The 26,833-nt window shown below is 47.2% G+C and overlaps 1 protein-coding gene across 1 annotated transcript in view; it reads left to right on the forward strand.

The window, feature by feature from the left end:
- The window catches only part of SVOP (SV2 related protein), a 381,533-nt gene that overhangs the window by 211,007 nt on the left and 143,693 nt on the right, over window positions 1-26,833 (forward strand). The window contains exon 4 of the mRNA XM_078667399.1: window positions 12,648-12,746. Coding sequence (XP_078523525.1) covers window positions 12,648-12,746 — 99 coding nt within the window. The remainder of the gene's footprint in view (window positions 1-12,647; window positions 12,747-26,833) is intronic.

A 26,833-nucleotide genomic window follows, 5' to 3' on the forward strand; every position in this document is an offset into this window, starting at 1 on the left:
GGCCTAAATCCATTGTTTTTTTGCACTCCACACCACCCTGGGTTAGACACTGGCTATATGCAAATCAGCTCTGACCCTGTGCCTCATGGGAACAGTCCAGTCCGAACTACCAAGCCATGTCTTTCCCAGACCGGAATCAAGCATCCAAGGACCGGTTTCTGGCTATCAGCCTTCATCAGCCTGGATAGCTTGACTCCAGTGGTGTGGAGAGCCTGGGACTCACGTCTGAGCATACCCAGCCCACTCGGGGTGAAAATTGCAAAAAACACAGTTGATGGACAGAATGTAGAACAATGTCATACATTCACCCCAGTACAAAGATCTGGGCCTAAATCCATCGTTTTTTTGCACTCCACACCACCCTGGGTTAGACACTGGCTATATGCAAATCAGCTCTGACCCTGTGCCTCATGGGAACAGTCCAGTCCGAACTACCAAGCCATGTCTTTCCCAGACCGGAATCAAGCATCCAAGGACCGGTTTCTGGCTATCAGCCTTCATTAGCCTGGATAGCTTGACTCCAGTGGTGTGGAGAGCCTGGGACTCACGTCTGAGCATACCCAGCCCACTCGGGGTGAAAATTGCAAAAAACACAGTTGATGGACAGACTGTAGAACAATGTCATACATTCACCCCAGTACAAAGATCTGGGCCTAAATCCATCGTTTTTTTGCACTCCACACCACCCTGGGTTAGACACTGGCTATATGCAAATCAGCTCTGACCCTGTGCCTCATGGGAACAGTCCAGTCCGAACTACCAAGCCATGTCTTTCCCAGACCGGAATCAAGCATCCAAGGACCGGTTTCTGGCTATCAGCCTTCATCAGCCTGGATAGCTTGACTCCAGTGGTGTGGAGAGCCTGGGACTCACGTCTGAGCATACCCAGCCCACTCGGGGTGAAAATTGCAAAAAACACAGTTGATGGACAGAATGTAGAACAATGTCATACATTCACCCCAGTACAAAGATCTGGGCCTAAATCCATCGTTTTTTTGCACTCCACACCACCCTGGGTTAGACACTGGCTATATATGCAAATCAGCTCTGACCCTGTGCCTCATGGGAACAGTCCAATCCGAACTACCAAGCCATGTCTTTCCCAGACCGGAATCAAGCATCCAAGGACCGGTTTCTGGCTATCAGCCTTCATCAGCCTGGATAGCTTGACTCCAGTGGTGTGGAGAGCCTGGGACTCACGTCTGAGCATACACAGCCCACTCGGGGTGAAAATTGCAAAAAACACAGTTGATGGACAGAATGTAGAACAATGTCATACATTCACCCCAGTACAAAGATCTGGGCCTAAATCCATCGTTTTTTTGCACTCCACACCACCCTGGGTTAGACACTGGCTATATGCAAATCAGTTCTGACCCTGTGCCTCATGGGAACAGTCCAATCCGAACTACCAAGCCATGTCTTTCCCAGACCGGAATCAAGCATCCAAGGACCGGTTTCTGGCTATCAGCCTTCATCAGCCTGGATAGCTTGACTTCAGTGGTGTGGAGAGCCTGGGACTCACGTCTGAGCATACCCAGCCCACTCGGGGTGAAAATTGCAAAAAACACCACTGGAGTCAAGCTATCCAGGTTTAAGTAGGTGCAACACATCTCGAATCATTCATCCAGAGTGGTAACTAGTATAGCCTGCCATGGACATGTATCTCCTTACCTAAAAATGCAACACTTGCCCCGTACTGCAGAGAAGGGTAAAGTCTTAGGCACCAGTCTTAGAGCACTGCAAAAGAAAGATTAGAGCAAAGAAGACTAGGTTTACTCTATACGTGTGTCTGGTTGAGTATTAAGTTGTTGTTGGATAAACGCCTGTTGGCGCTTTCTCGTTTTCAGGGAAACTCACTAGAAGTTGAAATGTTGCAGGTTGAAGGGGTTAGGAAGTGGAATTGCCCACTCGAAGAGCTTAAGTGAACTTTACATATCTTAAAAAGTGGCTGAAGACCAGGTTTTTTATTGAGTCAGCCTATGGCTAGTTTGTGTGCAGTGCCTGTATGAAGTCTAGGCTTTGGTGCCATACAGATGTCATCGACTGGACAGAAATCTGAATAAGCATTTTGACTTGAGATCGTGAGAGATGAAGGAAACAAATATGCCTTCACAGAAGGTTTAGTGATAACATACAAGTGGCTTCCTTCAGAATTTTTGTAGGCAAATATGAAAACTGAATCAAAAAGACTCTTGAAAGACATGGTGGTGACAGGAGGAGTGTATCACCTTCCCAAATAATAAATAATGGTACACCCCCATTGACAATAGACTCGTCCTCCAAAACATCCGCTCTGCCCCCTCCTTGTAGGGCAGACCGGTTGATGAGTACTCTGTGGTGAATTTGAAAACACCCAGCTTCATTTAAAGTGTGATGAAAAAGGTGAAGTGCCTAATAATCAGAGTACTGCACATTTCTATCAGTCTACAGATTTTGAGAAATGCCATATAATCACATCACACCACGAAAATAACAAGCATGGTTACCATCAGCAAAAGACTACCAGTATTCAAACTAAAAAACTGAGGGTCTGAGTCTGGCGTTCTAGACTCATATGGTAATTAGAAGAACTCCAGCAAAGAACCTCCATGTGGGGCCCTCCGGGCACAGCAGCGCCAGCCCGATGAGGAGCACAGCCCGATGATGAAGCATGCCCCAGTTGGTGTTTTTCGTAAACGGGACACCTTTGATGAACTCAACTGGTCCAATTACCCAAAGTGGACAGACTGGACCATCATCATGGAACTGCATACTTCATTGTGGATTTATACTATTAGAGAGGATGTGTGCTGGACCGGAACTCCTCTTGTCTCCTATATTTGTATTGAACATTTTCAAGATAGCCATTGACTATGTAAATGAGTCACATCTAGATTTAATGTAGATAGATCTAGCTTTTGCAGATATTGTGAAACACTGCATTGCCGCGGCTCTAGTGTGTCAACATTAGACACTACTTCAGCAAATATATCTTTGAGAGTTTGTTCGCATTGGTGACCCTAGAGTGGATAAGCTTACTTAAACTGACACCCGTGACAGGATTGTAGGAAGAAAAACACTACTTTCAGTCTATAGAGATAAGTGGAGCAGGAATAACCCCTAAATGCATCAGCTTTGTGCCAGGCTGAACAGCCTATAATTACCTTCTTTTCATTTGGAAGGCTATGAAATAAAAATAGCCTGGAAATAACGAAATCTGACGTTACCAAGCAGCGGAGAGCGGGAGGGGGTCATTGCAGGGGTCATCTCATCCAGGTGCAGGAGGGGGTGTAGCAGGAACATATCACTTGGCCGCAAAAGAGGTAGAAACAGGTGAATAGATGGCAGCTTGTCATTGGTCGAGCATGGGCGATAAAACGTGAATAAAAAATTTGCTGGAGGAATGGTAACCACAAGTGAGGGAGAAGAGAGATACGCAAGAAGACAAGCAAAAAATTTTATGTCATGCACAAAGCGAAGAAACCGAATGATAATTACTTGCTTTTTATTTAGCGCTTGCTACTAAAGTCTTTAAACTTTGTAGGGCTGTATATACTAGGTCTTATTGCTACCCAAGTGGCAGTTTTATATTAACCTCAGAAGTCTGAGAGGCAGAACTGGCCTCACTAGACTAGGAATATTCGAAATTCGTTTAATTTGCTATTATTGTGCAAAATGATGGCAAAATTATGCATAAGTACACAAAAAGCAAACCTGTAATTTCGTGCTATATTTTAGCATCAAATGTGTCCTTGCATCATTTTTGGCACTAGGGGCATTTAAACTGAAGCACCGAGAATAAAAGCTATTCGCATCCTGTTCTTCCAATGCGTTTGCTATACGTTTTTACCACAGATTGCACGTTTGTGGTAAATGTTTACCACAAATGGTGCGTAATCGCGCAAAATGGCGTAATATCGGGAATTTCGCGTACCAGTGCATAATGCGAAATACCTGCATTTATGCCGACATGATTTAAATTTCAGCCAGGGCTAACTGAGATATGAACCTACAGGTTGAGGTGGGAAAACTGAGGAAGGCTCGAGCTCAATGTCCGGCTTGGGCTTGTTCCTTGCTCCATTACAATGGCTCCAACATCGAGACCGGGCATTCTCCCTGGCACTGCCACATTCTCTCCATGATGTAGTTGTTGAAACACAAAAAGTGTTTAACACAGGACAGCTGAGCAGATATATAAAATCTGCCATCCTGATTGAACCAAAAGAATAACATGTAAATGAATGTCTATTCGTAGCCAGCTGCACTTCATATGTGTCTCATGAAGACATCTAACCAAGCCCACTCTCTGTGGGATGTCCGAGGCCTCTTTGGTCTATTTAATTGCCGTCATTGAAGTACTCATCCACCATTAAATTGGTCTGTTTTGTTTTAAAACATACTTTATTGATTTTGTTTGAAAACATACTTTATTGATTTTCTTTTTATCTGTTGCATTCATGAACACAATGTATACATTACGCTGTAATTAAGCTGGGGATCATACATTTGTTGGTTACATTTATATTACAGCTGTTAGCTTAACTGAAATTGTTATAATTATATCAGGTATACTTATACTTCTTCCATGAATTACAAACATTTTCAATAATTCCCCCTCCTTGTACCCCCTGTTCTGGCTAATCTGGTCCAATCTCAATTGTATTGCTGCGTCTCGGTCCCCTCTGTGCTATGGTCACAGAACTAGTGAGCATACTATCTGATTGCGCTTCCTGCCTGTACCTGCACTGGGCTCTACCACTCAGTGTTACGTCAAGTCAATGTGTATCCGCCATACATTAGGGGTGCTAGGTAGGGGAGCGAGGTCTATGGCTTTGAAGGCCTCCAGCATGACATCCCATTCCATAGAGATCTGATTCTTACGCAGCCCTCGGGCCTCCTCTCGCTGTATAGCTGCGCTCTCAGCTCCACCCCAGCGCACTACCTCACTGTACCAGGTGTATACTGTTGGGGGTTTTACCGACTTCCATCTCATTTTAATGGACCGTTTGGCAATAAGTAAAGCTAGGTCTAAAAATCGGAGCCGCCCTTTCTGTGAGGTGGTGCGTCTGCGAAGCCCTAATTAGCATCCTGCAACAGTTTACCCAGTTTGAAGGTGTGTTACTGTGTCTATGTTTCACCACAATTCCTCCCAGTACACTCTAAGACGTGGACAAGACCATAGTATGTGGACTAATTCCACTCCTTCTACCTTGCATCCGAGGCAATAGTGCTGTGTGTTCGGTTACATCTGTTGTAAACGGTGTGGTGTAAGGTAGGCCCTGTGCAGAACCATGTATTGTATAAATTTGAATTTTGCATTTTGGGTCAATTTTTTTAGGGTATTCTAAAATGCTGGTCCATTCCTTATTGGATACCTCCTTTTGTATGTCCCCAGATCATGTGTCTCGCAAGTCGTTGAGGGCCTGTGCCCGGATACCGGTTTTGTGTTGTGTGTAAAGAAAATCCATCATTTGGACTGTATAATTTTGTCAACTTTGAAAATAATGAAAAAATGACAAGTAAAACAATGACAATGTCAGATGCACACTGTGAGTTTTGGTGTTTGTAAAGAGATGGGCACCAAATAGTGGTACTGTTGAATCAAATGTTTAAAATGAAATAATGGAAGACATTTCTCTTGCAGATAAAGAAAGTATTCTGTAGTTGAAAACAGTTGGTAGAATCTATGGTGCAGGAGGCATCGGTTCCTTGTTGAGTATTATTGATTCCAGCCTCCTGTTTCCTAATTGAATCAATCCCCGTCATTTGACCGCTTGTACCCTGACAGAACACCCGGCCTGTGTCAATTCTACAATTTCAATTACCAACATATCATCAAGCTGAGTAGATGTGGAGTTAAGAATAGTAAATCTGTACTTCCCCTATTTAGAGTTATCTTGATAATATGGTGCTAGACTGGACTGTAATTATGGTTAGTGACCGAATGACAGCTTCTACTAGATGAAAGCTACAACAGCCAGGTCTTCAGGTGGTTGAGTTCGAGATATATAAAACTGCACAAAAAAAAGAAAAAGTTGAACGTCCATCAACCCTAGCTTTCCTAACAATTGGGTTGGTCAGAATGATTGGAGTTCAAGTGAGAAGCACAGTAAAGAAATGTCGCTACCATGTTTTCTGGTCCACCTGTGGATATTGCCTCAGACTTCTTAAATATACATGATTTGTCACCAGAAGCCTGTGGGGAGCTTATAGGCAAGGGCCCACACTCTGAAACGTCTTTGCTTACCAATATTTTGAAGTGAGTGTATTGTGTTTTGCGAGTGGAAGTTAAAAATGACAAAGGTACGGAATGCGATACATTGTTTGTCACGATATTACATTCAGTACTATCCAACTGCATATATATTGACTTCTTAGTAACAGCGCCCAACATACTCAAGGTAAGTATATACAGGAAAATATAGATTTCATATTTTAAACTCCAGATCTGCTTTCCTTGAAAATATGTTGGTAGTAGATTTTGTGTAGTCAATTTAAATACACGTTGATATTAAAACTTTGATTGTATGATGCCATCTGGGGATTGTCCAGTTTAGTCTGTTTCCAGCACTTTCAATCCTTTGAGAAAACGAAAATGGATAGTTTTTGGACCCATTAGCGCAATTAATGAACGGGGCGCGGCGGCGGACCTTTCGAGCTGTCTTATGATAGGCTCAAAGGTTTCTCCGGAGTCCCCGTTAATGGTCCGTCAGGTTGCGGGAGTTTGGGAATGGGTGGTCACCGCGATTCTCCGTAGGGCCCCATATGCTCGACTCTTACTCCCCCTCCAGTGGCTTCACAGTTTCCATCCCATACGGGCTTTAATGGACCTTACGCAGTTGTATGCTGGGGGATCCTTGATTGCCGGGTATTTGTATCTTAATGGAACATTCCTTTCGTTTACGGATGCGAGGAAACAGTACTGGTTGCCAGCTGGTCAACTTTTGCAATATGCAAAGATTTTGCTTACGGCCCGTGAGCTATGATTGTCTTTTTCAGACGAGCCAGAGTAGTCGCAGACCTTGACATTGACACTTGATTCGAGCTCTTCTAGGGGGTTAAATTTCCACGTATATAAAACCCTGAAGGTGGATCGTAGAGTAGATGTAATAGATGGAGAAGTGTGGCTCACTGGTTAGAGGCGGCAGACCCGTAAGCAGAGAACGGCCCGGGACCAGGGTTCGATTCCCGACGCGGCAGGGTCGTGGACCAGGGTCAGCGGACTCGATAATTCTCGCCTCGGTGCCTACTCTAGTCAGAAACCACACTCGGCAACTCTGGGCATCAGCTTGCCTCATCTTCACAACGGCCCCCTCAGACCGCCGGGGATGCTTGGTCGCACCTTAGAGATACCCATCAGGGACCATCTCTCAGGGTGAGCCAGGACGGGTTCCCCAGCGGTCGAAGCGTGGAGATACTCCTCCGGGAGTCGATTCCTAGCGCTATATAAACCTGCAATAGATGGGTACTGGACCTCCCTTTGTCCCTCTTGATTAGGGAGTTGCGCAGGTCTAGGAGGTGGCCAGCAATGCCCCCCTTTAATCTCATACAATTTCACTATCTGCATCGCACCTATCTCACACCTCAGTGATTGTCAAGTTTTAATTGCAGCATACCCCGATGTGCCTCCGCTCTGGGGTGGAAGCAGTGGCGTTCCTCCACATGAAAGGGGATTGCGTGCTGTTGCAGAATTATTTGCCTGACTTGGACTGGGCAGGACTGGGTACCAAAACCGGACCTGGCAATCTGTTCAGCCGGCCCCCAGGAGGGGCAGGGGAGTTACGGCTTAGCTGTTTGCTACGGCCGGTTTCGGCCGATTTTGTTACAGGGGTTCGATATTGAAGGCCCCCGGTAACAAAAACTGCCCCCAGGGGGCCCAAAACCGGCCCCCACCCTAGCGGCCCACCGGGGAAATGCCCCGTGCCCGCTATGGCTATCCGGCCTTGGCCAAGGAGCGGAAAATACACCTAGTCCACACTGATGAGAAGTTAGAACGAGGCCTGGAGATATGGAGGAGTTTGTTGGAGACTCTGATATCGAACGTGGTGCCGGGGGATGTTGTGTCTGCTCTTTTCCAGGTTGCAGAATTTCCCTCGCCTACAGTGACACCAGAGGCCCCTCCCTTGATTGTTTAAATGTTCATGCATTGACTCTGCAGATGTGGGGTGTGTGTGGAGAGGGGAGACATCTGTGACACCCTGCAGAATGGAATAGCTGTGCTCTCTGTATGTGTTGGGGGGGCTTACATGAGACCAGAAGGCTCCCTAGTGGCTACTGTATATTACTGGAGTCTAGTTAGCCCGTAATTCCTTTTTTGTTGGACCTTACATCAACTGACTCCCTCTCTTCATCCTCCAGATAATCTCTCACTCGAGCCGAGCAGTTGTCCTTCCCAATGCTCTACGGGCTCAGGTTCTGTTTATTCCTTCCCTTTGTTTTTCTCCTCCTTGTGAATGGCTTCTGTGTACGATTACAGCTCCTACTACTTTGATGCTGCCACGTAGATGTCTCTTATTTTGTTTTCTTTGGACCTTTTTCATTCCTTTAAAATGATGCTGTGTGTTTGATCCTACGATGTGTAGTTGTGCACTTTATCATGTTGTCCTTGAGATTGTACTAGATCTCATGGTAGTGGCTGTTTTAGTTGTATTTTAGATTGTGTGATTCTACGTGCCCCTCCCAAATTCCTCATTGCTATATTTCTCCATGTGCAATAATATGTGATGTAACGTATTGGGCACTACTGAATACAAACAATTTTCAATGAGCGCGTTTAACAAATCTGTTTGCATGTGTTAGTTCAGCTTACAGAATAACACATGCTTCTGCCTCAGAAATAACACATGCATCGGCCTCAGAAATAACACATGCATCTGCCTCCGGAATAACACATGCACCTGCCTCTGAAATAGCACATGCATCTGCCTCAGAAATAACACATGCATCTGCCTCAGGAATAGCACATGCATCTGCCTCAGGAATAACACATGCATCTGCCTCAGGAATAACACATACATATGCCTCAGAAATAACACTTGCATCTGCCTCAGAAATAACACATGCATCTGCCTCTGAAATAGCACATGCATCTGCCTCAGAAATAACACATGGATCTGCCTCTGAAATAGCACATGCATCTGCCTCAGAAATAACACATGCATCCGCCTCAGAAATAACACATGCATCTGCCTCAGAAATAACACATGCATCTGCCTCTGAAATAGCACATGCATCTGCCTCAGAAATAACACATGCATCTGCCTCTGAAATAGCACATGCATCTGCCTCAGAAATAGCACATGCATCTGCCTCAGGAATAGCACATGCACCTGCCTCAGAAATAACACATGCATCTGCCTCCGGAATAACACATGCATCTGCCCCGGAATTAACACATGCATCTGCCTCAGAAATAGCACATGCATCTACCTCAGGAATAGCACATGCATCTGCCTCAGGAATAACACATGCATCTGCTTCAGGAATAACACATGCATCTGCCTCCGGAATAACACATGCACCTGTCTCAGAAATAACACATGCATCTGCCTCCGGAATAACACATGCACCTGCCTCACAAATAACACATGCATCTGCCTCAGGAATAACACATGCATCTGCCTCAGGAATAACACATGCATCTGTCTCAGAAATAAAAAAATGCATCTGCCTCCGAAATAGCATATGCATCTGCCTCAGAAATAGCACATGCATCTGCCTCAGAAATAAGCACATGCATCTGCCTCAGAAATAACACATGCATCTGCCTCCGGAAAAGCACATGCACCTGCCTCAGAAATAACACATGCATCCGTCTTAGAAATAACACATGCATCTGCCTCAGGAACAACACATGCACCTGCCTCAGAAATAACACATGCATCTGCCTCAGAAATAACACATGCACCTGCCTCATAAATAACACATGGTTCTGCCTCAGGAATAACACATGCATCTGCCTCAGGAATAACACACGGATCTGCCACATTACACATGCTTCTGCCTCAGAAATAACACACGCTTCTGTCTCAGAAATAACACATGCATCTGCCTCAGAAATAACAAATGCTTCTGCCTCAGAAATAACACATGCATCTGCCTCTGAAATAGCACATGCATATACTTCAGAAATAACACATGCTTCTGCCTCAGAAATAACACATGCATCTGCCTCTGAAATAGCACATGCTTCTGCCTCAGAAATAACACACGGATCTGCCTCAGAAATAACACACGCTTCTGCCTCAGAAATAACACATGCTTCTGCCTCAGGAATAACACATGCATATGCCTCAGAAATAACACTTGCATCTGCCTCAGAAATAACACATGCATCTGAAATAGCACATGCATCTGCCTCAGAAATAACACATGGATCTGCCTCTGAAATAGCACATGCATCTGCCTCAGAAATAAAACATGCATCCGCCTCAGAAATAACACATGCATCTGCCTCAGAAATAACACATGCATCTGCCTCTGAAATAGCACATGCATCTGCCTCAGAAATAGCACACGCATCTGCCTCCGGAATAACACATGCACCTGCCTCTGATGTAGCACATGCATCTGCCTCAGAAATAACACATGCACCTGCCTCAGGTATAGCACATGCATCTGCCTCAGGAATAACACATGCATCTGCCTCAGGAATAACACATGCATCTGCCTCAGAAATAACACTTGCATCTGCCTCAGAAATAACACATGCATCTGCCTCTGAAATAGCACATGCATCTGCCTCATAAATAACACATGCATCTGCCTCTGAAATAGCACATGCATCTGCCTCAGAAATAACACATGCATCCGCCTCAGAAATAACACATGCATCTGCCTCAGAAATAACACATGCGACTGCCTCTGAAATAGAACATGCATCTGCCTCAGAAATAACACATGCATCTGCCTCTGAAATAGCACACGCATCTGCCTCAGAAATAACACATGCATCTGCCTCAGAAATAGCACATGCATCTGCCTCAGGAATAGCACATGCACCTGCCTCAGAAATAACACATGCATCTGCCTCCAGAATAACACATGCATCTGCCTCGGAAATAACACATGCATCTGCCTCAGAAATAACACATGCATCTGCCTCTGAAATAGCACATGCATCTGTCTCAGAAATAACACATGCATCTGCCTCAGAAATAGCACATGCATCTACCTCAGGAATAGCACATGCATCTGCCTCAGGAATAACACATGCATCTGCCTCAGGAATAACACATGCATCTGCCTCCGGAATAACACATGCACCTGTCTCAGAAATAACACATGCATCTGCCTCCGGAATAACACATGCACCTGCCTCACAAATAACACATGCATCTGCCTCAGGAATAACACATGCATCTGCCTCAGGAATAACACATGCATCTGCCTCAGAAATAAAAAAATGCATCTGCCTCCGAAATAGCATATGCATCTGCCTCAGAAATAGCACATGCATCTGCCTCAGAAATAACACATGCATCTGCCTCCGGAATAGCACATGCACCTGCCTCAGAAATAACACATGCATCCGTCTTAGAAATAACACATGCATCTGCCTCAGGAACAACACATGCACCTGCCTCAGAAATAACACATGCATTTGCCTCAGAAATAACACATGCACCTGCCTCATAAATAACACATGGTTCTGCCTCAGGAATAACACATGCATCTGCCTCAGGAATAACACACGGATCTGCCACATTACACATGCTTCTGCCTCAGAAATAACACACGCTTCTGTCTCAGAAATAACACATGCATCTGCCTCAGAAATAACAAATGCTTCTGCCTCAGAAATAACACATGCATCTGCCTCTGAAATAACACATGCATATGCTTCAGAAATAACACATGCTTCTGCCTCAGAAATAACACATGCATCTGCCTCTGAAATAGCACATGCTTCTGCCTCAGAAATAACACACGGATCTGCCTCAGAAATAACACACGCTTCTGCCTCAGAAATAACACATGCTTCTGCCTCAGAAATAACACACGCATCTGCCTCAGGAATAACACACGGATCTGCCTCAGAAATAACACATGCATCTGCCTCTGAAATAGCACATGCTTCTGCCTCAGAAATAACACACGCTTCTGCCTCAGAAATAACACACGCTTCTGCCTCAGAAATAACACAAGCATTTGCCTCAGAAATAACACATGCATCTGCCTCTGAAATAGCACATGCATATGTTTCAGAAATAACACATGCTTCTGCCTCAGAAATAACACACGCATCTGCCTCAGGAATAACACACGCATCTGCCTCAGGAATAACACACGGATCTGCCTCAGAAATAACACATGCATCTGCCTCTGAAATAGCACATGCTTCTGCCTCAGAAATAACACACGCTTCTGCCTCAGAAATAACACACGCTTCTGCCTCAGAAATAACACATGCATTTGCCTCAGAAATAACACATGCTTCTGCCTCAGAAATAACACATGCTTCCGCCTCAGAAATAACACATGCTTCTGCCTCAGAAATAACACATATATCTGTCTCAGGAATAACACATGCATCTGCCTTAGGAATAACACATGCATCTACCTCAGGAATAACACATGCACCTGCCTCAGAAATAACACATGCATCTGAATGCGCTGCTCTGATCTTCAGGAGCTAATAGTCCTTTCCAACTTTGTCCTTGCAGATGGCGGATGCCATGGAGATGATGATCCTCAGTATCCTGGCGCCGCAGCTGCACTGCGAGTGGAGGTTGCCGAGCTGGCAGGTGGCCCTGCTCACGTCGGTAGGAACCCTACTGTGGCTGTCCTTCTGTCTCCATGTCTCCCACCTTGCTCCAGGCTGATGCATGTGTGTTCCTTCATGCTTTAATGCTCTTGTCACTGTACTTAGTGAATGTATAAGGTGACTGTGTGTGTCTATATATTACACAGTATTTTCGATTGTAATTAGCCCCCTTTGGTCACCTGCTGTTTTTCTTCCAGTATATGGATTTTAGTTTTGAAATGCATAATGCAATGTTTGTATTTTTATCTTTATGTTGAACAACTCTTTTCTGCCTCCTTGGGAGCGATTCATGCCTAATAAAATGAGAAAAGGCAGAGAGGCAAATAAAGGGTGTGAGGGAGAATGTTGATTGGGGTCTGGGCAAAACGGGTAGTATAAATAGAAGTTCGATTTCTAAATGTTACAATACGTTATAAGCATTTTTATAGTGCCTCTGTCATTACTAAACTCAAACTAAGAGACTGATTCAGCATTTCACCTTTACCATTAGACGTGTAACTGTTCATAGCACCAGTTTTGAACAGCATTTTCTGCTAGTTTGAGATTAGAGTTTAAGAATATCTGTAAAACTTAAAAACACTAGCAGAATTAAGAGGGTGTAGAAGGTTTTAGATTGGAACTACGGAAAAAGAACTACGTGGTCTAACAGTAGTAACTTATGTTGAGGCCTTTGTTAAACTTGTGCTTACTCATGACACCAGTGGTAGTATTCACAACTGCACTTTTTACATTGCTCAAGAATTTTTTTATAAAAACTAAAAAATGTAGGCGCTTATGAAGAGTGTGCAGGAGGTTGTCAAGTGGATGCAAGGCAAAAATAACTTCTTAGTGCCCAAAACCAGTGAGACCCGTCCCTGCATGTAATATTAAAGTATTTGTTAATCATGTGTGTATCCATAGTCCTTCATCGTGCTCCCTTTGAACAGGGATGATGTACAATTAGAATGGGAACAGCGGGGTCTTTCCATATACACAAGTGATTAGTTTGCCTGGTGTTGTTCAGATAAGAAGAAAGCAGGCTTTCGCTATACCAGGAGCCAGATCCTCAAAAACACTTCTCCTGACCCAGCATTCCCTATTTTGGATAGTTGAGCAGATCAAGATCTCAAGTGTACTGAAAGTCCAGGATTATTTTGTGAATAGTAGATGAGTTTACAAGCGTTAAGCAAAAAAGCAAAATTAACCCTACCTCTCTTCAGGAGTGACAACGTTTTCAATCTGATGTCTCCTGAGGCTACGAGACACAGTTAAAGCCAGTGGGTGTTTTTTGCATCAATATTCCTTAGTACACAGAGGCAAAATCATCTTTGGCACACCACTGCTCCAGTGAAGATACAAAGGCATCTGAGCGAGGATATCCTCAGGCATGCATAGCAGCATAAGGAGGATCTGGACGGTGGACTCTTGGCGTTGACTACACGGGGAAGAGACAGGGTACACCTGTTTCCTGCCATCTCTTAAAACCTAGGCCAGAATAGACTCTGTTATAGTTTATTGTTGCACACAGTTTGTTGGACTAAGATTAGGGTAATTTCTTTTTCAGATCATGCCCTTCTCACACGTAAAATATTGTGGGGAAGGGCAGACTAGGGGGGGCGTAGGGAGGATCACTGAGATGGCAGTTAATAAATGTCTATTGCGATAAATTAGCTAGAGACGCATTGCAGGCCCTGATCAATGACTTTAGACTCCATAATGACATAGGGGAATGCAGTGTTGTTATGGATTCAATGAAAGCCGTTCTACAAGTGACACATATAGCAGAAAGTGGTAGTCCAGCTAAGATTTGCAAGTAGGTCTTACAACCAAACTAACCTCCCCAAGCTGGAAACTGTCTCAGAAGACATGGCACGAGATAATTCATTTCCAAGGCCAATTTAAACTTCCATAGTTTAACATATCTGAATATTCTCTAGCGCAGATCCAACAAAACATTTACGAAGGGGTAATAAGGCAGGTAAAGTACTAGCACCAAATAGTGGGAAAAGAGAAGTTCAATCCCACATTTCTATCAGGCTCCTTATACAGCTGGACGATATCTAAAGGGATCCCAATTTAGCAAATTAATCTCGGACCTTGAAAGAGGTGCGGTGTTGGTTTTTCTTTAAAAAGGGGAAGAAGTCAGAGCATTGTGCCTTTACAGGCCAATTTCTTTACTAAATGTCGACTTTAAATATACACAAAAATAACATCCAACAGACTGCATGCATCAACATTTACAGGATCTGATTCATCGCGGCCAAGCAGGATTCATCCCCAAGAGAAGGGTGGGGGCACCAAAAAAAGTCCCACATTATAACGACATAGCTAACAAGCATGATGATGACGTGCTTCTGCTGTCCCTCAATGCTGAAAAGGCTTTTTATAGAGTGGAATGGCCTTTTTTGAAGGAAGTGTGTGGGACAGGGGAGCAGGAGGAAGCTTCATTAAGCTGGCATTAGTAGGGTGAAATAATTCTTGCCAATGGACAAGACAGGTCAGCCCAATGAGGAAAGAGCGGTGGACAAGACGGGTCTGCCCTTCATCACTTCTGCTGGTTGCCTCCTATTTGGAATTGCTGGTCTAAAAGACATTCTTCTATCCATACACCTGAAGGATAAAACTGGCAAAGATGAATTCAAGTTCTCTCTCTTCGCAGGAGATATTTTGAGATCATTGTTAGACCCAAGGCTTTCCCTCTGATCCCTACTGGTGATACTGCATGCTTTCTATGAGGTGTTGGGATTTTGGTTAAAATCTGAGGGTACTAGACTCAGCATAGTTGCAAATAATATGCGCTGGCTGCAAGAATACTCCCCATTTCAAATCGCTAGCAACACCATTAAATATTTAGGGATAAACCTTGGGATCAGCATTCGATTAATTCATGATGCCAACTTCACACCACTAGTGAGTCAATTTATGAGAGAGATACAAAACTGACATGACGGCTAGTTCGTAGGGCACAAACCTATAGCCTTTATTAAGATGAATGTGCTGCAGAGAGTTATTTTTTTTCCCCAGGTCATCTCTTTTAATTTTGACCAGGATGTCCTGAGTGGCACCAACAAGCATGCCTAGATTTTATTAACTAGGGTAGGAAGTCTAGGATGACTGCAAAGCACACCTACCAGCTGCTAAAGAAAGGCGGCTGGAGGATACCAAGCTTTAAAACCTGCTATCATGTGGCACATTTGACTTTTCTTTTAGAATCGTGTAAGTCAAAATCAGAGTGAAATGGTGCTTAATTTACCACAGCTTGGCAATGGACTACTTCTGCTAAATCCCTTGGTAAAAACCAATACCCAGGGCCGCCAACTTAGCTCATTCTTCCAAAACCAGGACAACACTACAAAGAGACACAATAGGAGAACAACTAGGTTTCCCAAAACATCCAGCCTCCAAATTTAGACAAAGCAGAGGGGCATGAGGGGGAGATAGGTGCAAAAGTAGGTTATATGTTCCATCATAATAAAATAAAATAATTTGAGCTAGTAAACAGAGATTTCTCCTTTGCGAGAAAATGTACGCTGTCTATGCACTCAGATTAGTCAGTGGGACGCACAGAAAGAGATTCAAGAGGCAGCTACACACCAGTTTAGGGCCTTTGAAAAACTGCTAAAAAAGACAATGACATGATTTCATGGATATACAATGACTGAAAAATGTCTCACTAATGCCAAAAAACAGAATTAAGAGAAGGAACTAGGATTGAAATTCTCGCCAGAATATTGGGACACTGTCTCAAGCAATGGGTATGAAGAGGAATCACACATTTGCGGGGCAAGAATGTGGCTAGGAAGATCCTGTTTCATTGGCCTCTTACCCCACATATGCTGCATTTAATAAATGCAAATACTTCTAATTTTTGCTAGCAGGGATGCAATCACATTGGCCAGATGCATTGCATAATGTGAGACTGTCCGAACACAACAATGTTCTGGGAAAATATCATGAATTATATAGATGAGATAATCAGTACTAAAGTCCCCAGGTACTCAAATAGCACTCTACTAGCTTGGATGCCAACCCAGGAAAGTAGTAAACAGGGTATGTGAAAACATTTAATTCAAATGCTTTCTTACTGGCCACACAAAAGTACATCCTCGCCATGGGGTAAAATACTTGTCACCCCTACAAGAGACTGGTACAAAAGACTCTGGCATATGATGGCCATGAAAAAGATCGCCTATACGCTTCACAGCTATGACCTAAGATTTATGGAACATGGGACCTGGAATTACATGTTTTCACTATAGATTGTAGAGCCTTGACATGCCCCAGATCTCTTAGAGACCTACAGATAGTTACTCTCTGAGCATCACCCAGACGGGAGGAGCACTGCTCGCAAACTGTCCTGGCAGACACCTTCTTGTGAGAATGTCAAACTGTCACTATCAAAGGGTGTAGGTGCTATGACAGGGAGATAAATGGTTGCTACTGTGTAACTTGTGTTGTTTTTTCCTCAAAAATCCACAAAAACCCGAATTGAAACATAAGAGTGCCGGATACCCTGAGAGCAATATCTATAAGAGTTAGTCTTAGAATTACCCCAGGGCGTCAGACTAGGTCCAGAGAATTTTCTCAGTAGTACCCCTGCATTTTGGGGGCTGGCATTGGTCGACTCTGTGTCCTTTGCCGGCGTCGTGTTCACCAGGATGATGTTGTGGTGCATACTTAGACGCTGCCCCGCGCGCTGACGTCAGTCAGTTTTTTTATTTTTCGCGCCAACCTAGCGCAGATCCGGAGGGAGCTACTCCTTTAGTCACTTTTTGACTAAACTTTTTCGACGTTTTGGCAACTTCTTTTTTGAGTCTTAGACTCCTGGTGCGCGAGGGATGTCCCATCGTCTGACCGGCTTCAAGCCTTGTGAGGCATGTCACAAGCTGATGTCTGTGACGGACCCGCACCTTGTATTCCTTTGTTGTCTGGAGCGTGCCCACGACCTGAAAGGAAGGTCTCGAGACTGCTTCCGGAGCCCCCACACCTCGTCCCATTCCAAGTCTTCAAAGTCCTCTGGTAAGTCAAAGCACAAGAAGAAGACGAAGAAGTACTGCCACTCTCCGCCTTCTCATCGATTGGCTGATACAACGCGAGACCCGGAGCGTCGTCTCTCTAAGGCTCTGTCTCCGGTGCCTTCTTCAGGGATGACTCTGTGTCCCCCACGTGTGCAGGAGCCTGGGCGACTGCTGCCCAGCTTTGTACATTTTATGAAGTCCTCCACCGTATCTATGGGGCAGCTAGACTCTGCCTGCGTGCCTTCTGGCCTCTCGGAGCTGGGCAGGGATCCTGGGCCTTCGATACCGGCAGCTCGGGCCCCGGCGATGGAGGTCCCCGCGGATCCAGGCCTGGATTGTCTCCAGTCGATCTTACCCGACCTTCCCCTGCGCAGATTCCGACAACGGCACCCCCTGCATCGGCCTTGCCTCCTGCTGACGCTGTCCCCATTCTCGTCGAATCTGACGCGGAGAGTACTTTTGTTCCCCTGTTCATGTGTGTAAATGTAAATGTAGTTGAGCTTATATAGCGCACAGCTACCCGCAGTGGGTTTCCCGGCGCTTGCTTAGGGAACCCTTCCTGGTATTCCCCTGTGAGATAGCAGGGTATCCACAAGGTGAAAGTCAGGCATCCCGCCGCGAGGGGCCGTTGTGGAGATTAAGCAAGCTATTGCCCAGAGTCGCAGAGTGTGAACCCGTGAGTCGAGGAGGCACCGGGGCGAGAATTATCGAGTCCGTGGAATTTTTAGCCCAAGACCCGCCGAGGCAGGGAATTGAACCCTGGTCCAGGACCGATCTCAGCTTCCGGGTCTGCTGCCTCTAACCCCCGAGCCACACTTCTCCACTGTACTTCATCCCTGTACTTCCCTATCGCTCAGAAGGTGGTGATGAGGATTGGGGGGTCGTTGGAACCTTTAGCAGACCAAATTGAAGAGCTGGATTGGAGAGAGAAACTGGGTGATGCCAGTGGTCTGGACACTTCTCCAGACCTTTGCATGCATTTTCCCCCTACCGTGGCTACTGAAGAGGCAGCGTCCAACGCTGTGGTGGTGCAAAGAGCAGCCGAGGCCTTGGGCCTGGAGCTCCCCTCAGTGGAATTCAGGACAAATCTCCTGACTGAGGTGATTCAGCCTGCGGCAACCTCCTCTAAACCCCTTCTCCCTTTCAACGAAGTCCTCACTGACGTCCTCTGGGCACCTGGTCCAAGCCCAGCACAGGGGCTTCTGTAGAAAGGACGATTGCCCACTGCCACTGCCTGGCTCCGGGCGACCCAGTTTTCCTCACCCAACACCCTTCCTCCGAGAGCTTGGTGGTCCAAGCTTCTTCTTCCAAGGTCGCATTCCCTTCTGCTCCTCCAGACAGAGAATCCAAGAAGCTGGATCATCTTGGGAAGCGCATGTTCTGTTCCTCCAGCTTAGCACTGCAGTCCGTGAATACCATGTGCCTCTTGGGCATATACTCCTATACTATCTGCGATATGGTCGCGCAAGTGCTGCCTCAGTGCCCGGAGGAGGCTCGGCTGTTCTCTCCCAGGCAGTGGCATATGGGAGAAACGCAGCTAAATTCATGATTCGTTATGAACTGGATACCACCAACTCACTAGGAAGAATTGCCACGTTGGTAGCCCTTAGGCGTTATGCCTGGTCGAGGATGTCTGGCTTTTTTGGGCTGTCCAGTCAACCTTATGGCACATGCTCTTTGATGGCCGTCGAATTTTTGGCGACAAGGCAGACTCGGCGCTGGAGGGCTTTGATGCCATATACTTTGGTCTTGCTGCATCTTTCCGTCCACCCCAGTCGCCCCTTTTGTGGCTATGGAAGGAGCACCCCGCCATGCCTGGGCCAGTCTATCCACTGGTTCATGCAAGCTGCGGGACCCAGTGACCTTGTGGGTCTGGGAGCCAGCGGGCGGACCAGTCTACCCTTTCCCCCCCATGCAGCAGCCTCCAAACCCTCCTAGTCCAACCCTTCAGAACCATCAGCGGCCAGTGGGTGGCAAGATTCACCACCCCCTCCCCCACTGGTAATCCATCATGTCGGACAGGTGGATTTTGCAAATAATCCGAAGGGGCACTCCCTCCCCTTCGAGACTGCCCCTCCCTCCATGCCACCGTCTTTTGATTGCCTGTCGGAGGCTCATTTGGTGCTTCTCCGCCAGGAAGTTTCCACTCTCTTGGCCAAGGGAGCTATTGAAAGGGTCTCTGCATCAGAAGTAGGTCATGGTTGCTATTCCCGCTATTCTATTCTAGACCTCTTGGCCCTCAACTGCTCCCTCCGAAGAGAGAAGTTCATAATGCTCACTTTGGCTCAGGTCCTGTCTGCCCTCAACCCTGGAGACTGGATGGTGGTGTTGGACTTGTAGGATGCCTTTTTCCATTTTTCCTTCCTGCCAGCCCACAGACGCTATCTACGGTTCACGGTAGGCCACAAGCATTTTCAGTTCACTGTGGTCCCCTTCAGCCTTACCAGTGCCCCTCAGGTGTTCATGAAAGTGATGCCAGTGGTCACAGCTCATCTGCGCAGATCAGGGGCACCAAACACCAGTGGGCGGCAGGATCCACCATCACCTCCCCCACTGGCGCACCATCACATCGGGCAGGTGGGTTCTGCAGATAGTCCTTTCGCAACTACCCCTCCCTTCATGCCACCTCAGTACCATGGCATGTCGGAGGATCACCTGGTCCTTCTCGTACAGGAAGTTTCTGCCCTCTTGGACAAGGGGGCCATTGTGCTCATTCTTGTCCCAAAATTAGGTTGTGGTTGTTATTGCCACTACTTTCTGGTGCCCAAGAAGGACAAAGGCCTGTATCCTATCTTGGATCTCGGGAAGGTCAACCGCTTCTCCGGAAGGAGAAGTTAAAAATGTTGACGCTCGCTCAGGTCTTGTCTGCCCTCAACCCCAGGGACTGGTTGGTAGCGTTGGACTTGCAGGATGCTTATTTTCACATCCCCGTCCTGCATGGCCACCGGCATTACCTATGGTTCATGGGAGGCCACAAGCACTTTCAGTTTACCGTGCTCCCGTTCAGCCTTACCAGCGCCCCTCGGGTGTTCACAAAAGGGATGGCGGTGCTCACAGCTCATCTGCGCAGATCAGGGGTTCCCCTATCTCGACGACTGGTTGTTGAAGGCGGGCTCGCCCCAGGCAGCCGTCTCCCACCTCCAGACTATGGCCGACCTCCTGCATTTGCTGGGTTTCTCCATCAACGTGTCAAAGTCGCACCTGATTCCCTCTCAGAAGCTTCTTTTCATCGGAGCGGTTCTGGACACAATGCAGTTTCGGGTCTATTCCCCCGAACAGCGAGTTTGGGATATTGGGGCTATTCTTCCGATTTTTCAACCTCTATCCCCGGTTTTGGTTAGGTTGACCCCTGATGCTGCTGGGCCTCATGGCCTCCTGCATCCTGCTGGTCGATCATGCCAGATGGTATATGCGGACTCTGCAGTGGGACCTGAAGTTCCAGTGGGCGCAGCATCAGGGGAATCTGTCCGATTATGTCCAGATCTCGGAGGGCACTGCACAGCAATTGTAGTGGTGGCTCACGAACCAGGATTGGGTCAACGGCAGATCCCTCTCCCTTCCCGAATCAGAACACACAGTGGTGACAGACGCGTCCTTTCTGGGATGGGGCACCCACATGGGAGAGGTGGAGATCAGAGGCCCCTGGTGTCCAGTGGAGCTCCACATCAACCTTCTGGAGCTCTGGACGATCCGTGTTACACTGAAGGCATTCCTTCCCTTTGTCCGGGGAAGAGTAGTGCAGGTATTCACGGACGGACAACACCACCGCCATGTGGTACTGCAACAAACAGGGTGGGGTGGGGTCGTGAACCCTATGTCTGGAGGCCCTGCACCTCTGGACATGGCTGGAACATCAGGGCATATCCCCGGTGGTTCAACACCTGGCAGGTTCTCTGAATACCAGGGCTGATGAGCTCAGCCACAGATGCCTGATGGATCACAAACGGCATCTTCACTCGGAGGTGGTGCAAGGTCTCTTTCAGCAGTGGGTAGAGCCTTGGGTAGATCTCTATTCGCCGCCGAAGAGAACGCGCAATGTCAGTAGTTCTGCGCGTTGGAAATTCCAAGGTGACGCCTTTCATTGCGAGTGGAGTTGCGGTCTAGTGTACGCCGTTCCGCCAATACCACTTCTCCCCAGAGTGCTGAAGAAGATCAAGTACGACCGGGCCCTAGTAATTCTTGTGGCTCCAGATTGGGCACGAAGAGTCTGGTATCCCGAGCTGCTGAACATGGCCATCAATCCTCCGATTCGACTGCCTCTTTGGGAGGATCTTCTGTCACAGCAGCAGGGGATGGTCCTCCAACTGAACCTGTCCAGCCTCCACCTACTTGCGTGGAGATTGAGCAGCAGCAGTTGACATCCTTTGACTTGCCTCCCGAGGTCTGTGATGTAATCTTGGCAGCCAGGCGTCCCTCCACTAAGATGGTATATGCCTGCAGATGGAACAAATTTGTGGCATGGTGCACAGCAAAGGCTGTGGATCCCTTTCTGAGGTTCTCTTATTATTCCTTTCTTTGGCCCGGCAGGGCTCTGTTCTGGGCACTAACAAGGGCTATCTTTCGGCCATCTCTGCATTTCTACGACTTCCTGATCAGCCTGCTCTCTTCCAGTTCACGGTTGTAAATCATTGCTTAAAAGGCATCACTCGCCCTGGCCCTAGAGCCACTCACGGTTTGGGTTCGGTGGGATCGATCGATTCGCGGCCTGCGCTGGACGCTGGACTGGGAGGACAAGATCTCTTTATATGCGGACGATATCTTGCTTTATCTCACTAATCCGAGGGGATCGCTGATTTGTTTCCTAGATGTGCTTGTGATTTTTGGGAGATGCTCAGGCTTCGCAATTAATTGGTCAAAATCGGTTCTTTGTGTACTCAGGGGGGATCCGCCGATAGTTCCTCATACTTGCCCGTTACGGATTGAGCCGGTAGGGTTTAAATACCTCGGCATTTACGTAACGCTTGACCCGAAACTAAGATTTGCCAACAATCTGGGGCCCCCCTGACTCAGCTAAGGGGAGATGTGGCACACTGGAAGGCGCTGCCGCTCGCCCTTCTGGTTAGAGCAGTGCTTTTTAAAATGCTGGCCCTTCCCCGGTTTTTATATGCACTCCAAAATGCGATGGATCCAGTGCCAGCCTCCTATTTTAAAGATATAGAGTCCATACAAAGACAGCTACTGTGGGATGGAAAGTCCCGTATCGCGTTCACTAAACTTACTCTTTCATGGTACGACGGAGGAACAGGTCTACCAGACCTACATAAATATTACTGGGCCTCGCAGTTAGCCGCTGTGAATCACGCTATTTATGGTCACCCTAGGGACCCCGGTACGCCATGGACCGCTGTTAAGTACCACGGAGTCGACTTCACGAGAGTTCTCTATGCCAAGCCTTGTCGATTCCCCCTAGCGGGACCCACGGCACACGCTGTTCAGGTGTGGCACACGACTAACAGATATCTGAAGTGGGAGGGGAAGCTTACACTCGCCACCCCGCTGTGGAGCTCGGAGAAATTGGGCAGTCTGTGGCAGTCTAGGGGCTTCGATAAATGGGACCTCATTGGGATCACACAGATTAAGGATATCTGGGGAGGGGGCACGGTCCACACATTTCAATCTCTTGAGCAGCAGTACCACCTTCATGACCGGGAGAACTACTGCTACCTTCAGATCAGTCATGCACTGCGTACACATAGTCCCAAAGATACATCGCTTCCCGATGCATCCCCCCTTGAAGACCCGGTGTTGGATGGTCACCTCCCCGAGAAGACCATCTCTTTAATTTACAGGAAACTCATAAATAGCATGGAGGATCCATTGGTACTTATGAAAGCGCGTTGGAATGAGGATGGGCTGGAATTCAATGAGGAGGACTGGAGGAAGGCGGTCTCCTCTCCACGGGTGGTGTTGATACAGATGCGGCTCGGGCTGGTGAAATTCAAGATTTTACACAGGTCATAAGATCCGGGACCGAGTCTGATCCATATGGGCCATTCGGAAGGTGGGGACTGCAGGAGGGGATGCGGGGAACTTGGAACGTTCATGCATATTTTGTGGCGCTGCACAGGGGTACAGACATACTGGGAGAAGATCCACGATAAGATGCAGGAGGTCCTGGGGTGGAGATGAGGCCAGAGGCCCGCAGATATATCCTAAATGTCTGGGGTCCAACAGATCTGAATACGCGCAGAAAGCAGTGGGCGACATTGGCATACATGATAGCGAAGCGTAATATTGCTCAGCTGTGGGGGGCAAGCCAGTCGCCCCAAGTAGAGAAATGGGCAGAAGACTTGGATTGGTGCATATTTCGAGAACGCGCAATATATGCGGCTAGGGGGTGTCCTGCAAAGTGGGGGAACGTTTGGGAGGCTTGGAACCACTACCGTGGAGGCATCTGTGAGCCCCCGAAGCGCCAAGATGACGAAGAGGTGCACGAGTCCCCTTGATCCACTTTCACTATTCTGTATTGGATCTAGTTTCTATTCATGTTTTTAGATTAGAGACGTTGAACCGGACGCTACTTGTGTAGGAGGGGAGACACATATCCCAAATGTCCTAATCTAAAAACATGAATAGAAACTAGATCCCCTAGGATCCAGAGGAGCTACACAAATACACGTATTTGTGTTTTCGTAGCATATTGTCTTGTGTTCAGACTCTCTAATGTGCAAAACTTTAAAAATTCTTGACGGTGGCGAAAAGATCTCACCAGTGTTGCCCTCAATGTTGGAAGATGCCCTGTGCAAACCTGGGATGTAGACACCTCTAGTAATCTGCCAGACGCAACCTGCTCAGCTCGCCCACTCTGGCATTCAGGAAATGTGCCCGGTGGTTTGTGGTTAGGGTAATACCATGGTGCTCGTCCTAAACCAGGAGATGCTGAGCCTCCTGGCTCCTGCTCAGTACCCCATTCTATTCCTTGTTGCAATACCACATGGTGGTAATGTTTTCTGTGAGAATCTACACCAGCTTCTTCTTGATGGACCAAAGGAAGGCCTTCAGAGCCAGACAAATGCGCCACAACTACAACAGATTGATGTAGAGCCGGGCCTTTGACAGAAACCAGAGTTCTCTGATCTCCACCTGTCCTAGATGACCGCCTCACCCATGCAGGGATTCGTCCATCACCACCCTAAAGCTGGGTGGGGAAGGGAGAGAGACCTGCTGACGGACAGATTTCAGTAGAACAGACACCACTGCCACCTCCAATGAGATCTGGATGACATCTGTTAGAGTTCGTTGGCTGCTGGGCTCACCGGAACTGAAGAGCCCACATATGCTACCTACCATAGCTCACAAGTAGGATACAGGAGGCTCAAGGGCCAAGAAGTCTCAGAGCTGCTCTCACTGTGATCCAGGACCAAGGTTGAAACATCAGGATCATAGCCCAAATGTCCTGGACTCATTGTGGTGGAGGTAAGGCCCATTGCTACACTGTGTCCAAGACAGCCCAGTGAATGGAAGCCTATGTGAATGAGTCAGATATGACTTTGTTTCATTGATAATGAACCCCAATGATGTCAGGAACTTTGCCGTCGTCTCGAGGTAGACTACAACTGACTGTAGTGAGCCTGTCTTGAACAGCCAGTTGTCGAGGTAGGGAAAACTGGTATCCCCAACCTCTGAAGCAGTTAGTAACCACCACCATCACTTTTGTGAACACTCAAGGGGCACAGGTAAGACCAAATAGGAGCATTGCAAACTGAAAACATACCTGGCTTACCCTGACCTGCAGATGCCATCTGTGGGACTGCACAACCAGTATTTAAAAATATACATCCTGTAGGACACCATCCAATGACCTAGGTCCAGGGCAGGTGAAATCTAATACAGCTTGACCATTCAGAGCCCAAAGGTCCAAAATATGCATAGTCTCATCTTTCTTTGAAACTAGAAAATAGCATGAGTAAGAACACTCTTCTCCGGCGTTTGTAAAAAGCTTCCGCACGATGCGACAACTACAGCGGCATCATCCTTGTTCAGAAATGCAATGGCAGCAGCTCCGACGGCTGCGTGCTTCCCCGGGGATGCGATGCGCTTTCATCGATGTTGTGCAATTCGCGACCCTTGTGCAGAAATACGACGGCAGCAGCAGCGATGGCGACACGATTCTTCCTCGTTGCGAGACACTTCTCTCGAGGCGGTGCAATACACCAGCTACAGCGGCGACACCCTTGTTCAGAAATGCGACGGCAGCAGGAGCGACGGTGACACGCTTCCTCTTCTTGCGAGATGCTTCTCTTGATGCGGTGCAATACGACAGCTCCAGCGGCGACACCCTTGTTCAGAGATTCGACGACGGCGTCACACTTCTTCCTCGTTGAGTCGCGCTTCCATCTCCTTGCGACACGCAGTCCCTCAGAAGGCCCAAAGCAGCAGCAGGCACTTCCAAAGAACTCAGGGAAGCTGGGGGTGAAGTCTGTTGTCCCTGTGACTTCAGCAGGAGGCAAGCTCTTTTCCAAGCCCTTGGAGATCTTTCACAAGTTGAAAGTAAAGCACACAAAGTTCTTTCTCCTCTCTTTGGCAGTCAGGCAACCACTGCAGGCCAATCCCCTAAGCCGCACTTCAGCTTAGGAATAGTCTCTCCTCAGTTTCTCCAGGTTCCTCTCCTCAGCAGAGGTTTCTTCTTCTAGTCCAAAAGTGATCTAATTTCTTGGGATCAGGGTCCCAATATTTATACCCCAAAATCCTTTGTCCTCTGAGAGCAGAGGGACCTTTGCCTAGTCCAAACCAGTTCTGGAGCATTCTGTTTACAAGACTCCTTCTTTCCTTTCACAGTGCAGGGCAGAAACATCAGACGCCCCACAGGAGGTGGAGCCAGCATTGTGGAGGGAAAGCACAGCCCTGGAGCACCTAGTTGAAATAATTCCTTCTCTTCTTTCACAGTGCAGGGCTGAGACATCAGCCGCACCACAGGAGGTGGAGCCAGCATAGTGGAAGGCGGGCACAGTCCTATTCAGGTCCCAGGTGCAACTCCTCCCACCCATCTACATGCAGATCTCTCTATTCACCACTGGCTGACTCATTCTGTCTCCTGGAATCCCCCAGCCCTGTCACTTAATTTCCAGACAAGGAATACACAACCTAG

The sequence above is a fragment of the Lissotriton helveticus genome, chromosome 11 (genome assembly GCF_964261635.1).
Source record: "Lissotriton helveticus chromosome 11, aLisHel1.1, whole genome shotgun sequence".
NCBI classification, from domain to species: domain Eukaryota; kingdom Metazoa; phylum Chordata; class Amphibia; order Caudata; family Salamandridae; genus Lissotriton; species Lissotriton helveticus.